The sequence below is a fragment of the Ailuropoda melanoleuca genome, chromosome 11 (assembly GCF_002007445.2).
Source record: "Ailuropoda melanoleuca isolate Jingjing chromosome 11, ASM200744v2, whole genome shotgun sequence".
NCBI classification, from domain to species: Eukaryota; Metazoa; Chordata; class Mammalia; order Carnivora; family Ursidae; genus Ailuropoda; species Ailuropoda melanoleuca.
Window position 1 is genome coordinate 22212103 of NC_048228.1, and position 16616 is coordinate 22228718.

At 39.7% G+C, this 16616-nt stretch overlaps 1 protein-coding gene and 1 long non-coding RNA gene across 2 annotated transcripts in view; one reads left to right on the forward strand and one right to left on the reverse strand.

Moving 5' to 3' along the window:
• The window catches only part of LOC117804382, a 43615-nt gene that overhangs the window by 24641 nt on the left and 2358 nt on the right, over positions 1-16616 (forward strand). The gene's annotated exons all lie outside the window — the stretch shown is intronic.
• LRIT3 (leucine rich repeat, Ig-like and transmembrane domains 3) lies at positions 333-16458 on the reverse strand. The gene is made up of 4 exons (XM_002929341.3): positions 16065-16458; positions 12430-12902; positions 3412-3717; positions 333-1659 (listed from the first exon to the last, which is right to left on the reverse strand). Exons 1-4 carry the CDS (start codon positions 16181-16183, stop codon positions 503-505), a joined length of 2055 nt encoding a protein of 684 aa, XP_002929387.2. The 5' UTR covers positions 16184-16458; the 3' UTR covers positions 333-502.

Consider the following 16616-nt stretch of genomic DNA (forward strand, 5'->3'; position numbering starts at 1 on the left):
TTTTTTTGATTCAGAAGTTGCATGGTCGGTCATTTTTAAGTAATCTCTATACCCTATGTGGGGCTCGAACTTACAACTCCAAGATCAAGAGTTGCAGGCTCTCCTGACTGAGCCAGCCAGGTGCCCCTCACATGGTATTTTTTTTTTTAAAGATTTTATTTATTTGACAGAGATAGAGACAGCCAGCGAGAGAGGGAACACCACCAGGAGGAGTGGGAGAGGAAGAAGCAGGCTCACAGCGGAGGAGCCCGACGTGGAGCTCGATCCCATAACACCGGGATCACGCCCTGAGCCGAAGGCAAACGCTCAACCGCTGTGCCACCCAGGCGCCCCCCTCACATGGTATTTTTTAAGCACAATTAAAAGCACTCCATTTGTGATTTTTATAGAGAATGTGAGGGTCTGAACAAAGTCATCCAAGCAGACCGTCAGCTGTATCCTCAGATCCTTAATTGCATGGAAGAAATTTTGTGGAGTTCACATGTACCTAAGCTGTAAAACCTTAGCAATAATACTCGGGCCTCGAAACTTCACTTTTAAAAGTCACCTGAGATTCCACACTTGACCTAGAACAAAGCAGCAGTTTTTCTGAATCATCTCTGTGCCTTCGCGTCCAAAGGTCCCCTACACTTTGAGACCTGGGGAACAGGGTCTCAAACTGGATATACGTTTCCTTCGCCAGATCGTCTTCCCAGAAGGATTCTGACCTACATTGCAGTTTACAAACTTTGTACAACAGGAAAAAAATCAATGGCAAGACAACAACACAGGCAGTACCACTCACAATGGCAAGGAAAGACACTTGAGAATCACCTTCTTCTTTAACTCTGTCAGTAGAAAAGGTAACACATTGGTCTTTCTGGGGAGACGCTCCTTTCGGACAGACACATGCTATGTATTGCCTACCAGGCTCCAAGCCATCTATGGTTACTCGGCTCTTGCTGGAGTCTGCATTCAGGAGCAGCAGGTCCTTCTCACCGTACTTGGAGTACAATACGGTCATCTCAGACTTACGCGTGGTGTTGACGATGTTCCACGTCAAAGTCACACTCTCCTCCGTCTCACCGACTACCCTGAGATTTTCTATTGTGGCGTTCTTTTCCATTGGCGTCGCTTGATCCACCGACGCCAACTCTTCTTTTTTACTCGCACTAGCTGAGGGAAGCTTACTTCCACCCATCTCCACCTTTAAATTTCTTTTCCCATCTGGGTGGAGCTGGAGCGACTGCTGGCTGGCCATGGTGGGGCTTATTGAAATTCTTGTGCTTAAAGTTGGGGCTGAAGAAACGATGGAGGAGAGGAAAGGAGATGAGGAGAAGAAAGCAGTGGAGGGAGGAGGTGAAGGAGAAGTAGAAAGAAAAATGGAAGAAGCAGGGGAGGAAGGGGAGGGAAAAGGCCAGGGAGATGACAGTGAACGAGGTACAGATGTAGCTCTAGATCCTGGCTGGGCTTCTTCCTCAGGGTGATCTCCAGTTCTTTCAGAGGTATCTGATGATATGGTGGTCGTGACCACACCAACCACTATCACGGTAACCACAGCTTCTGACATTCCAGCCAAGTTTTTGGCCTTACATTTGTAATCTCCAGCATCCTTGTAAGAAATGCCTGTCAAGCTTATTATGGACCATCTGACTCCTTCCCCTGGAGATTCCTGAATTACTGTAAGGAAAAAAAAAATATATATATATATATACATATATATATATATGTACACACACACACACAGGGGGGAAAAGAGGAAACTCAAGCAGCATGCTAACTGATCTGGTTGTATATGCATCCCTTTCACATAAACTAAGAGGGAAATGGCACACTATCACCAGTCTCTGATGGCAGGTGATAGTCTGTAAATTATCTACATGAAGGTCTGGGACATGCCAAGTACCATGAGGTCTGTATGGGGAATGGTATTTTAAAAAGACACAAGGCTATGAATTGGGAGACTTGGTTTTAGTAAATGTTTGTCCACTGATTAGTATGTGATTTCAGACAAGTCAGTTAGCATCTTTAGGCCTCTGTTTCTATATTTTAAAAATAAGGGGATAAGACAAAGTGGTCTCAAAGATGCTCTCCAATTCTAATTCACTGTGGTCCTATAAAATGGTTATTACAAGATCTTACTTAACTATTTCCCCGAATATTTTTTCATTGTAATAACATGCTATCTGTCTACATAGCCAAATGGCCTAGCAGATCAATTTCTGGCATAGAGGAGTCATAATTAATATTCTCAGTCTTTCATTTCATATTTAATCTAGATAAATTAGTAAACCATGGATTCTTTTATTTGTAGAATAATATATAGTTTTTGCAAAATGAATTTTACTTTCCTAAACACTAAAATCTACCGTATTACCATTCTGTCTTGATTTCTGAAGCTTTCTGATGAATAATAATGTACTAAGCAGTATCCTAGTATCCCCAAATTTAACTTACTACCTTAAGCTGTGGGCCATTTACTATCTATTTTTAAGAATATTAGGCCTTGGCTATTTCTTACTCCATCAGGTTTCATTATTTTTACTTTGATTTACATTTAGTTTAAAGGAGGGGTTTTTTTTTTTTGAAGATTTTATTTATTTATTTGACAGACAGAGAGACAGCCAGCAAGAGAGGGAACACAAGCAGGGGGAGTGGGAGAGGGAGAAGCAGGCTCCCAGTGGAGGAGCCTGATGTGGGGCTCGATCCCATAACACCGGGATCACGCCCTGAGCTGAAGGCAGACGCTTAATGACTGAGCCACCCAGGCACCCCAAGTTTTAAGGAGTTTTTCAAATATATCACTTTAATTCTTCAGAATATCACTATTGAAACTAAGGTCAAAAGCACTGAGTTGATCATAGTAGGATCTAAAAAGTCTATGTAACTAATATTTCTAAAAATTATACATTTTGCTTCATGATAAGGTTTGCAGGTAATTTATTATTTAATCATTCAGAAATGAGAAACTTGTATGAAAATCTTTTCTAGGAAAACTGTAATAGTTATACATTTTAAAGTGAGCCATATCCAAGATGATGCAGCAAGACAAAGGGCCTTATTTGCAATCATCCATCCCCTGCATCATGTTGTTTTCTATCAAAAAAAAAAAAATCAGACTGTCTGATTTCATCTGTGTAGTTAGATAAACTGAGGAAAATATTAACCAATAAGATTAACCTTTCAAATTCCTTTCACCCAATAATCTTGGCGTATTTTATTAGATTTAACTAGCCAGTTTTGGGGGCACCTTGGTGGTTCAGTTGGTTAAGCGCCTGCCTTTGGCTCGCACCGTGATCTCAAGGTCCTAGAATCGAGCCCCTCATTGGGCTCCCTGCTCAGTGGGGAGCCTGTTTCTCCCTCTCTCTGCCCCTCCCTGTCTCTCTCTCAAATAAATAAATAAAATCTTAAAAAAAGGAAAAAAGAAAATACCTGTATAATTAACTGGTGAGCTGTCAGATCTGGTCCATGTGAGCTGTGGGGTAGGGTAGCCAGTCGCATCACACCGCAGCAGAACATTACTGCCCAGAGCGGATGTGATCTGGGTGGCCGAGGTCATCACAGACGGCTTCAGGCAATGCTCCAGCTCAGCCCGCTGAAACAAAATCCCGGTCAGGCGCTCGGGCTCACTACAGATCATTAGTGGGTCAAGGAGCACCATAGTAGGGTCAGCAACTTTCGACAACTCGATCATTTTGGAAATGTGACAGTCGCAGAACCAAGGGTTGTCCTGCAGACCTAAACCAGAAGGGAGGAAATGATTGATAAAGGTTATTCTGTTGACTTCAGTTTACATCACAGCCTCTTGGGCAAGCAGGTGTCTGCACTGTCTCCCTAAAAACAGAAGTGCTTTGAGAGATGAAGTGGAGTCACCTCCCTGTCAGTTTTGCCCTGCAGTTTGGCTGCCTGAATGAACATAGCCTCAGATCAGATCATTAATGATTAGCCCACATGTACTGAGCATTTACTCGGGACAAGGCTCTGTTCTAAGCACTTATCTATATTTCATTTAATCCCAAAAATCCTATGAGGAAAAGGATTACTATCCCCATTTTAAAAATGAAGAAGGTGAGATACAGAGAAATCAAATGATTTGAGCGAGGGCATATAGCTTAATCAGCATCCAAGCCAAGGTTTTAATCCAAGTACCATAGAATACTAGAAATACACTGCTAGAGATATTTCTAGGGTGCTAGGAAAGTACTTATATTATTGTAAATATTGGAGGGTGTAGATAGGCACCTAATTCAGACTGCACTATGTCATGGTTTTGTGTGATTTGAAGACCTATGAAGGTAGTACAAGTTCTGTGTAGCAAAAGTTTAGAGCGACATGCAGGCAATGTCAGGAGATTAGGCTGGAGACGGGCATAGGCTAGAACAGAGCTTGGCGTGAATGTCATACGTGGTGGCCAAGAAGGTGCGCTGCTCAAATCCCCCTTCAAAAGAGAATTGTCAGCAAGGAATACAGTTAGCGGACAGCCTCCAGTTGTAGGACTGCCTCCCTCAGCTTTCGAACCGTCAGCAGAAGTACGTTGGCCTTCAAGGGGACTGTCAGTGAGAGCTTTCAAGGAAAGTGAGGAAAATGTAACTGTTGGAAACTAGAGGAAAGGAGACCCTTTGATGGAGTGGCAGAAAGTTGAGAAACACTGTCACCTGTGGTTCACATGGAAAATATAAAGTGCACTCAATTAAACGAATGTTCTCGCTAAGGATATTTCCACACCAAGTGCTGAGAGTGCTACCTGGCATCTTCCTGTTGCTCGTGGTAAAATGGAAATGACAGACAACAGCTAAAGGAAGAGCTGTTAAAGAGAAAGGAGCTGAAACTTGCTGGGTTCAATAATAAAACTGAACATTAAAAAAATAAATAAATAATTAAAAAACTAAAATAAAACTAAAACAAAAAAAAAACCCTGCTTCTTACTCCCAGCCTCTCCAAAGTTCTCAAACTAAGGAAAGGGCTTCTGAGCAAAAATAAAATCCAGGGAGAGTGAAACCATAAAATTATTTGCTAAGATCCCAGAAAGATCTAAGACGGTGCTTCAGAGCCTTTGGCAGACAAAAGTCTCTCTAAGGATGTTAAGGGTAATGATGTTCCACGGCAGCCTCACATAAAGCCCAAGGTTGCAAGGGATTTATCTCAGAAAGTTTTGTGGTTGTGGCTTTTTACTAAGAGAGTGGATTATACATTGATCCATAAGGAGAAAAGACAGAACTGCAATTTTAGAAAATGCTAACCATGTTGGAAGATGTAACTGTTCATTCATAAATTCTATTTACGTCTATTTTTGTTTTAATATAAATTTCTATTTGTGTCTATTTTTATTATAATAGCACTTCATGATTGGTTCATATTTTTCTGCCAGTATTGGTAAAAATCTTACTGGGTTTTTTTTATCTTCTATCTTAGAAATTTCATTTCTTCTGTGGGTGAATTACCTTGAACTTCTTCCTCTTACATTTAGTCCTGTGAATCTGTCACCAGTCTCTAATATCCAACTTGCCAGCAAACATCAAATCCATTCTGTCATGTAATAATTAATATGGGGATAAAATTTTGTGCTCTCAAAACACTTGTTATGCTAGATTTTTGCTTTATAAAATAATAACAAAACAAGTTGACGGTTATTGATTGTTTCCTATGTGGCAAATATTGTACTTTGTCAGGAATTGTAAAGGGTGTAAGTTTATCCTACTTTAGGATGACCAACACCTCCCAGTTGGCAGAAGACGCAAGACTCCTGGTCAGAGATGGAGGATAGTTTACAGCTCTGGAGGAAGACCTTATCTTCATTATACTGGGCAGTTAACATGCCTACCATTTCTCTGGAGGGAGACATATTTTTACTTTCCAAAGCAGTTCTGTACACAAACATCCTTAAAAAGATAGTTCAGGACAAAAGGCCATCAGTGACTGCCTCTGCTCAGAAGACATGCAGAAATGGGAGAGGCCATGGAAAATATTATCTTCCAACAGTGCTAAGCATGCTAAAGGATTTGTCTACCTCAGTCCTGACAGTAGCATGAGGTAGATAATATTAGTATCATCCTATTTTAAAGAGGAGAAAGTCAACACTGAGAGGGGTTAAGGGATCTGCCTGTAGTCACACAACTGGATATAGTCAGGATTTGAACCTTGGTATCCGGATTTTAAAGCTTTCATTCTCAAGCTTTATATGTCTTATACTGACCTCAGGAAGCTAGTATGATTCTTTCGAGTTTCACATCAGAGGACACTAAAGCACAAAGAGATTACTGCCTTGATTTTGTAAGTAGCTTAGAGTCCTGACCAAGTCCCAGATGTTTCACAGCCTCCTAATCCAATATTCCTTCCACCATAACCCATTTCATCACTTAAAAACATCTAGAGCCATGGGTGGCAGCTATGAGTGCTGTTATCTATAAACACATGTCAAAGCAGTGATGTCTGGAGCACAAAGGTCTACATAGGGAAAGATCCAAGAACTGTAACATTAACAGTTTTATTCATGTTTTGAAACTGTCACAAACATGTTAAAGCTGAAAGAAAAAAATTTTAAAGATACATTTATTTATTTGAGAGAGAAAAAAGAGTGCATGCAAGCAGGGAGAGGGGCAGAGAGAGAGGAAGAGAGAATCTCAGCAGACTCCCCACGAGCAAGGAGCCCAATGCTAGGGCTCCATCTTACAACCCTGAGATCATGACCTGAGCTGAAATCAAGAGTTGGACACAACCGAGCGAGCCACCCAGGTGCCCTTGAAATAAAATTCTTTTAAAAATTAATCCAACTGGTAATGTCTCAAAGTTATATAAAACAGGAAAATATTTTTAAATCCTCAAAAATATGTTTATTCTAGCTTTGAAACATCAAGGTCAAAGGCACAACTTTTAAAACCTGAATAATAATAGTGACCTGAGTGTTGAACCCATTCATCAAGTGTTTGTTTTTTTCTTTTGGGGACAAAGGTATAAGAATTCCCAGAAGTTAAACTGTTATTTGTACTGCATTCCTTCAAGGCAGCATACCAACCACAATCACAGTAATTTGCACTAATTAATTTAGTTCATATAACTACTCTTGGGTAGGGGCAAATCAACTTTGCCTTTTTTTTTAAGATTTTATTTATTTATTTGACAGCCAGCAAGAGAGGGAACCCAAGCAGGGGCAGTGGGAGAGAAAGAAGCAGGCTCTAGCAGAGGAGCCTAATGTGGGGCTCGATCCCATAACGCCGGGATCACGCCCTGAGCTGAAGGCAGATGCTTAACCGCTGTGCCACCCAGGTGCCCCTGCCTTTTTCTTTTCTAAAAGGATAATGTTTTCCATACATCACAGTAGTTGAATTAAATGTGCTAATTTTGTGAAAAGTTAGCAATACATTCCTGTACAAAAGTAATTCTGCAGACTATAAGCTTTTGAAAGCAAAAACCATGCTTTAGTCAGTTTTGTGGTGGCAGTGGCATTTAACAAATCGGGGGAAGTAAAGTCTTTTCGACAAATGGTGGGGGAACAACTGGACATCTGCTTGGAAAAAAACCTCAACCCCTACCTCAGACTATACTCAAAAACTGTTTTGAGACGGACAACAGTCATAAGCATAAAACCTAAGAATATTAAAGCCAGAAATTGAATATAAAAGTTAAAACTATGAGGAAAATAGAATCTCTGTGACTTGTAGGTAGGCAAATATTTCTTAGATGAGACACACGAAGCACTAACTATAAAAGAAAAAAACTGAAGAATCAGATGTCATTAAAATTTAAAACTTTCTTACTAAAGACACCATGAAGAAAATGAATAAATCACAAATTTGGAGGAAATATCAATAAAAATATAACTGACAAAAGGCTTGTATTCAATAATAAAAAAAAACTTCAAAAAATTATATATTGGCATAAAGGAATATAGCAATGACCAATAACCCAATGAAAGCATGGTCAACACCATTAGTCATCAGGGAAATGCAAATTAAAATCACAATGTCAAATCACTCCCTGACCCATCACTTGCAGGAATGGCTGAAATGAAAAAATCTGACAACATCAGATGTTGGTGAGGATATGGAGCAAGTAGACTGTTGTACAGTACTAGTGGGAGTGTACAATGGCACAACATCTTTGGAAAACTGGCAGTTTCTTAAAAAGATATATAGCCATCCTATGACCTAACAATTTGAAGCCTAGGAATTTATCCAAGAGAAATGAAAATATGTGCTACGAAAAGCTTTGCACAATAATGTTAATAGCAGCTTAATTCGTAATAGCTAAAGACTGGTAACCAACCACCCATGTGTCCAAAAACAGGAGAAAGGATGAACAATTCATGTTTGTAAAAATGAAAAGGACTCAGCAGAAGGAGCTACCCATTCATGCAACGACATGGATGAATCTCGAAAACAGTAATGCTAAATGAAGGAAGCCAGGCACAAGGGCCGTCTTACATGACTCCATTTACGTACAATTCTAGGGCAGATAAAATTAACCTACTGCGATGAAATGAAAACAGTGGTTGCTTGAAATGGAGGAAATTGACAGAGAAGGGGCGCAGGGGAACTTTCCAGCATGATGAAATTATTCCATATCTTCGTGAGGGTGTGGGTTTCGTGCGGATGTATCATTTATCATCATTTAGTAAGTTGTCCACTTAAGATCCACGGTATACAAATTATACCTCAACTCCTCAATTTAGAAAAGGTTTAAAAAAACAAAAGAATGATATCTCTGGAGATACACTAAACTTAAAGCTTGTCTTTGCCTCTTCACCAGCTGTAAAAAATAAGTAATAATCACAGACCTGCTCTATGGCAGCGTCCTGAAGGCTGGGACACCCCCAGGGAGTCCTCAGAAAAGCACCTGGCAAGGAGCTAAGTATGTGAATTTATCTCCTCTGTGCCTAGAAAAGAACAGGCATATCAACAGGGATTGAGGAGTGTTTGTTGAATTAAATAAATTAATGCCATTTTAGAAAAATTTTGTGGGAATACTCGTGTGGCTACTGCCCTTCAGGTAAATTTTTTTTCTGAACAGGAAAAGAATTCATGTTTGCAGTTGAGCAAATCTGAGTACCAGTAAAAAGCACCCAAAAAAGCATTTTACGCCCTCTCCTACTGCAAGCTTTTTCCAAGACAAAGAGTGTTAGGCCTTACAGAGTCTGGCTGTGTAAATATTTGTGTATTCCTGAGGAAGAGGCCATGGAAATTTACCTGTATTGCAAATAAAAAATCCAGTCTAGTTTCACACTTCATTGAAATGTTTACTTGCAGGACATTAGTTTATGTTTGTATGATAATTAGAGGACAATTTTATTAAGTTGATATTTTTACTCATGTAGAAAAGAGGAGTAATGGAAAAGCCTCTTCCTGATTTTTTTAAAATAAATACATGACTGATGGGGCGCCTGGGTGGCACAGCGGTTAAGCGTCTGCCTTCGGCTCAGGGCGTGATCCCAGCGTTCTGGGATCGAGCCCCACATCAGGCTCTTCCGCTATGAGCCTGCTTCTTCCTCTCCCACTCCCCTGCTTGTGTTCCCTCTCTCGCTGGCTGTCTCTATCTCTGTCGAATAAATAAATAAAATCTTTAAAAAAAAAATACATGACTGAAAGAGATCAGTAATGCATATATGAGGGAAAGAACTCTGGTATTATTACATACAGTACCTTGCATTACAAAGGAGTGGGGAACAGCATGAATTCTGGAGCCAAACCACCTGTATTCATACCCCAGCTCCATCACTGCGTGATGAGTAAATCTGGGCACGTGGCTTAATGTGTGTCTCAATTCTTCTATAAAATGGGGATGAAATGATACTTACCACAGGATTAACATGAGACCGGAAGAAGTTATATCTTTCAAGTATGAGAACTAGCTTTGGCCCTGAGTAAGCACTCCATTAATATTAACTATTACCATTATTGTTACAAACAGAACTTCCATCTGCTAACAATAATAAACACAGGACACCAACAAATGAAAACAGAATATATTCCACTATAATAGTAGAAAAATAAATTCTACAGAGTATATGGGAAGATATAATTGATACAGTTAAACACTGAGTTCTAGAAAAGCTAGAACTTGTTTTCATGACCATATTTTAATGATGAAATTGGAAGACTCAAATATAGGTAAAATAACAGAAAAAGCCAAAATAGAGGAGTCCTCCTTTCTAAGACACTCCCATCTCAGTCTCAGCTGCTCTAAAATCATAACCTTAGAGACTGTTCACCTCATATTCTAAAGAACTGTCACATAAACCATCTCATAATATTCTCATTACAATCCTGTGAGCAAGAGGGAGCAAGTCCTCCTAACTCCATTCTCCAGATGAGAAAACTGAGTTTTCTGTGTGAGATTCACATTCATGAGCTAGTTTTCTTTTAGAGGAGAGCACTTCTTTTCCCTTTCATTACACAGCGGGCATGGCTTTGCTAAGATCAGCTGCCACATAGGACTGGTCATGTTTCAAATGATCTTTTGTTATTTATTATCATGATTATCATTATTATAAAAGCAATGCATGATCAATGCAGAACATTTTGAAAATATAGGATACTGAAAGGATGTCCCCTCACCCCAAGAGGACAGTTAACCAGCTAGTGTATTTTTCAGTCTTTTTCTTTGCACATTTTAAAATAGTTATGATCGTGTACAATTACACACCCTGCTTTTTAAATTTAATGTTATACCAAAGGCATTTGCATGTTACGCCTTTAAAGAATCTGCTTTTGAAGAATCTGAACCCTATAACATAGATAAAGCTGTTTATTTCCGTGGACAGTGAAATTTCATAACCCTTTCCATTTCATCCCTAAATTTTCATCCAGATTTAACTCACAATAATAAAATATTAATGTCCTCTAAATTAATTCTTTATAGTGATATTAGCAATATTAGCGACTACTCAGAGAGCTATTAATAGCAACTCGGTAATTTGATTTTATTTTCTACTATATATCTCCTTTTGGTAAATCTGAAGAAACTTAGAAGAACATGTAGAGAAACAGAACCTCAATATTTAAATTAAGACAATTTCTAGCTATTAATCGTAAGGACTACATTAGTGGCTAAAATAGAGTAAATAAATACTACAGTTTAGGCTTGCATGGTGCCTGTCACGGTGTGCATAATAAGGACCCCACAACTATCATGAAATTAACGGTTTTTTCCCTAACACCCTACAATACTTCTTTTATTCTCTGATAAAAATGGCTGAAGCACTAGATAAGCAGTAGGCAAACATAAAATAGGTATAGAATAAAAAATTACATGGTTTTTCCTCTTTCTATCTGGTTCTTATCACTCATACTTTTAGTCTCATAAGCACCAAAATGCATTTACATTTCAACAAAAGCAATGCTAAAATCATTTAAGTGCTGCCATGGCATTTTCCTTTTTATCAAAAAAAAATTGCAAAGTTATCTTTATTTTATTTATACTTTACTTCAGCAAATATTTGAGGATGTGATATTAGTCAGTAGGGATTCCTGGCACAAATTTAGCATCGAGTTGCTTCTCGCACCAAAAGGCTTATAAGTCACTTCACTGGCCAAACACTCAGTTCTTCCATCCTGAGAAATACAACCTCTTCCATGGCCCCGATGGACATAATGAATGAACAGACAACACAGCCTTACTGGGTGAGCAAGACTTTAGTAGGAGATCAAATTGATCACAGCCTTAGGCTTGTGTCTCACACAAAAATGCGAGAGGCCGCACTGCCCACAAGTACCCCTGAGAAGTGTCTCAGTTCACTGATTTCAATCTGCAACCATATATACTGGGCATTCGCCATGTGCAGAGTGCCATGCAAAACACTGTGGGAAGATTCGAGAAAAGGAAGAGAGAGACTTACTGGAAGGAGTTTACACTTTAAGAACCCAAGACAAATAGCCAGAGAACCTAAACAAACTCAAGATCAAAATCTACAAAACAAACCACAGCTACACTAATCCATTAGAAGATTGTCTTCATCATTTCTTTTTAGATTAAGAAAATCTGGAAGCTATTCTCCCTAAGTAATAAAACCACTGCCACCTAATAAAGATGCCGGTGCCCCTCTTCCATTCCTGAAGACCCTGATGAAGGGCTGTACAGAGAACAGATCAGGTTGATTGTGGCAGAGCATGGAGCACTGATGTGCTCTCAGAATCAGGGCAGGTTGGTAGATTTTATTACTCAGCCCCAGACTAACAGCAGCATTAGTCTCCCAGTTTATGAGGCTCTCTCGTTTGCTCCAACACACACACACACACACACACACTGCTGCTCTCACTCCAGTGCACGCACAGGACCATTACACCTTACAAAGGGTAGACAGGTAAACTGACCTAGGTCAACCGATAAAGTGCCATCCCATCAAAAGTGCAAGTAGAGAGTAGAAGCCAAATCCAATACATATGAAAAGACCAGACAACTGAAGGCATGCAAAACAAATTATCTGGACCCGAGAAGCCCAGAGGCTTCTGAGCTTACCGAGAATAATTCTTCGCGGTGTAAGGTCCAGGCTTCGTGATGATGTCGTAAGTAAGTGGGACCAGCTCTCCAGGAAATCTGGTGGTAGTGTGGTTAGCCTGTTGCTTGATAAATCCAAGTAGGCAAGGTTCTTCAGATACCTGACCACCTCGTTTGGCACACTGGTTATTCTGTTGTTGTGCAAATCCAGGGTCCTCAGATGGGGCATGTCCCGCAGAGATGCCCAAGGGAAAGCAGCCAGAGAATTTCCATCCAAGCGCAACTCATGCAGCTGCTTTAGGTTGTAAAAGCTGCTGGCATCAAGGCTGGCCACGGAATTACAAGTCACCCAGAGGTACTGGAGCTCCTCCAGGTAGTAGAAGGCCTCTGCGGGGATCCTGCGGATGACAGTCTTCTCTATACGTAGCTTCACGGTGTCCACGGGGAAGTTCACGGGGACCTCGTTCATATCCAGGTCATTACATAGCACCGACCTAGTGTCACAAGAGCAATGGAAGGAAACCTGCTTTCCAAGACCCATGTGAAAAAATAATACTTGAAACATGCATCAGTTTTTCATTTCAGCCTGACTGACCTATTCCTAATTCATCATCATCTTCTTGTTCCAGATTGAACCATATGAAATGGTCATTTTTGTAGGTTAAAAATGATCAAATATCAGCAGTTTCATGTGGTTCAACCTAATACAGACAGAGCTCTTTATGTGTCAGGCCCTGCAACACACATCACACCCACCTCGTTTCAGCAGCAGCAGCCCTATCAGGTAGATACTGGGTGAAGGTAAAGGCACAAGCTCTGGGGTCAGGCTGATCTTGGTTCAGATCTAAGTTCTGCCACTTCCTCTGTGGCCGTGAAAAGCCACTTCACCAATCCCTAACTTCATTTTCCCATATGGCACTGTTAGGATGATAATTGAAATGGATGTAAAGTTTTATACCTTCCTGGCACATAATAGGCATTTAGGGGCTGTTTGCTATTTTTATCATCAATCTCATTTTTACAGAGAAAACAAGTGAGGCCCACCAACACCAGGTAACTGCCCAAGGTCACACAGCTAGTGGGTTACACAGCCGTCTTTCAAAACCACACCTGTCCAACTCCAAAGTACACACTCTCAACCTCTTTAGAAAATGGCCTGTTTTTTTTTTTAAATCCCCTGTTGAAGTTGTAAATTGATCCTTTTTAAGAAGATAATTTAATTTTAAAAAGGAAGGGAGGGAGAGAGGGAAGAAGGAGAAAGAAAGAAAGAAAGAAAGAAAGAAAGAAAGAAAGAAAGAGTATTCATACTAGATGCTTAAAGTTGAACTCTATTCTAATAATGTAACCAGAGCATTGCTTTCAGCCTAAGGAATAAATCAGAAACTGCGAGTTTATTCCTTTTACCACTCACTAACTGAAGTGACCTTGAATAAGTCACATCGTGATCTTGTTTAGTGGCACGTGTAAAACTGGCATAGAAAAACAAGCCTGTCCCATGTGTGGGTGTAAAGTACGAAGAATCAGAGAATTTAGATTCATTTTAACCTGAAAAAAGACTCTATTTATCTCATTATATACTCACCCCCACTGGATTGCTGAAAATGGACAATAAAAATTTTGCAAAGCATAGTCTAAAATGTATAATGTATAAATACATTATATGTATAAATACATTATACTTGTTGTACATAATAACAATGAAACAGCCATTCAGTAAAAACACATGATATTAAATCAGTGAAGTTCAAAAGGGTATAATGTGAAGAGAGATAGGGTATAATGACAGGGTCCTTTCCTTTCTGTAACTTGGGAGATGGCCCTAGGGAATCATTGGAATTCTCTAGGAACACCTCTTTTCTTTTTTTTTTTAAAGATTTTATTTATTTATTCGACAGAGATAGAGACAGCCAGCGAGAGAGGGAAAACAAGCAGGGGGAGTGGGAGAGGAAGAAGCAGGCTCACAGCAGAGGAGCCTGAGGTAGGGCTCGATCCCATAACGCCGGGATCACGATCCCCCTGCCCCGAAGGCAGATGCTTAACCGCTGTGCCACCCAGGCGCCCCCCTAGGAACACCTCTTATTCTTCATCTCAATTCTGTATGACAAATTCCATTGCTGCTTTATACGGGAATGATCTGGTTTCTACTCTTTAGGTCAGCATTCCAGTGTGATGGAAGAAAGCCTACACAGGAAGCTGAAAGACCTTATCAACTAGTCCCTGCAGCTCATGCTGTGACCTTGGACAAGTCATTTAATCTCTGTATGGTTGTGTTTCTTTGTCTATAAAATGACAGCAGTCGAACTAGATTATTTCTAGAGTCCTTGCCAGGCATAATATGCTATAGTTTTTATAAAATGCATCAATAATGGGCCCATCACCAAGAAAAAAACATTTCTGTAACTGTTTTCTCAAAAGTACCCTGTCCTGAGTCATTAACTGTTTCATATCTTTTGCCAAGTAGGCTTTAATTTGGTATATTGTCCTCTTTGTCTTAAATCACCTAGTAAATATCTCAAAAAGATATCATGAGTTGGTTAAGTAAAGTTCATACAATAAGACAAACTATTCAAAAATATGTTTTAATTGTCATTATTTGTTTAAAGCTGTAAGACATACATCGGGAGATTCTTAACAAATTTTCTGTAAGAGGCTCACTGTTCACTTCAACCAAGTCACAAAATAATCTTATTTTTCTATTAAATATCCTCTCCAGGGGCACCTGGGTGGCTCAGTCCGTTAAGCGTCTGCCTTCAGCTCAGGTCATGATCTCAGGGTCCTGGGATGGAGTCCTGCAACAGGCTCCCTGCTCAGTGGAGAGTCTGTTTCCTCCCTCCCCCCCCACCCCCCCCCCACTCGTGCTCTCTTTCGCTTTCTCTCTGAAATAAATAAAATCTTTAATAAATAAATAAATATCCTCTCCAAAAAAAAATCAAGTTCTACCATGTTTAGCTAACAAAAGTCCTGATTTGCCTTTAACTTCTATCTCAAAGGATTCACCTACATTTTAAGTATGTAATTATTCTCAATTCACAGGTAGATGTGAAAGCAACGCAGAGAGTGACTAACTTCTGTGAGGCCCCTCAGTATCTGAAACAGACAGGGCTGATCCGCATCTTTCAAACTTTTCTTTGTAAACTCCAAAACTTTAAAATGAAAAATCTTAATTATGAACCTCTGTAATTTCACTCTTGTGATTTTCCTTCCTACTTTTTAAAATCTATCTAGTTGGCATGAGTAACCCTCAAAATGAAATGGGAAATCAGGGAAGCAAATCATCTGGGCATGTCAAGTACCTCCTGAACGGCCCTCCCTCCTGGGCTTGCTTTCTATGAACAAGCTGAGCTGGCCACACTCATTTCAGTGGTTTGACCTCCTGAAAGGGACATGTTGTTAATATGAGTGCAACAGATACTTGTGTAATACAGAATGTGTTTGAGAGTCTCAAATAATTTGAGGGGCTTTTAAAAGCTAAACTGCTCAAAATGAAAACAATGGAGTGGGCAACCAGTATTAACACAAAGAAGTTAAAGCTTTTGTAAATTAAACCTTCTCTCCTCTGATACCTGGCCAACAATTTGCTTTCAAAATAAGGCTGTCTAGTTGGAGTCCTTTTCCTTAGAATCATTAGACACTTAGTAGCAAGGAGAGGAGCATACCTTGATCCTGTGCCGTCATTTCTGCCATGATAATCGCAGGTGCACTGTGAAGGACATGAACAGCTCACTCCCTCCAAAAAGCCAATAAGTACAATGCGCAGACATGCTGAGAGACGCATCGCTCCTTCTAGAGGTTATTTGAACAAAAAGTAAAACCTAAATCCTAAGCTTCAGAAACGGGTGTGCCAGGAATACAAACCGCCATTTAGTAACAGCAGATTACATGGGATTAGCTGAGATCTGTAGTTACTTAACCTTCAAGTGTATTTTACAGGGGATCAATCGATCTAGCCTTTGAATATGGTTCCAGCAAAGTAACACATTCTAAGGAAAATGAAAATCAAGCACATGTCAAGAAAATTTCAACAGGTGCCCATATCCAGATGTGCAAGGAAATGCCTAATAAGTCCTTTTTCTATGGATGTAATTGCTACTGTATCTTGAAGATATACTTAATGTTAAAAATAACTCAGTCTTTTAGCAGATGATAGAAAATACTGCAGATTATTTATAACCTCATAAATTTTGTTTTTTTGCATTTATGATCTCCAA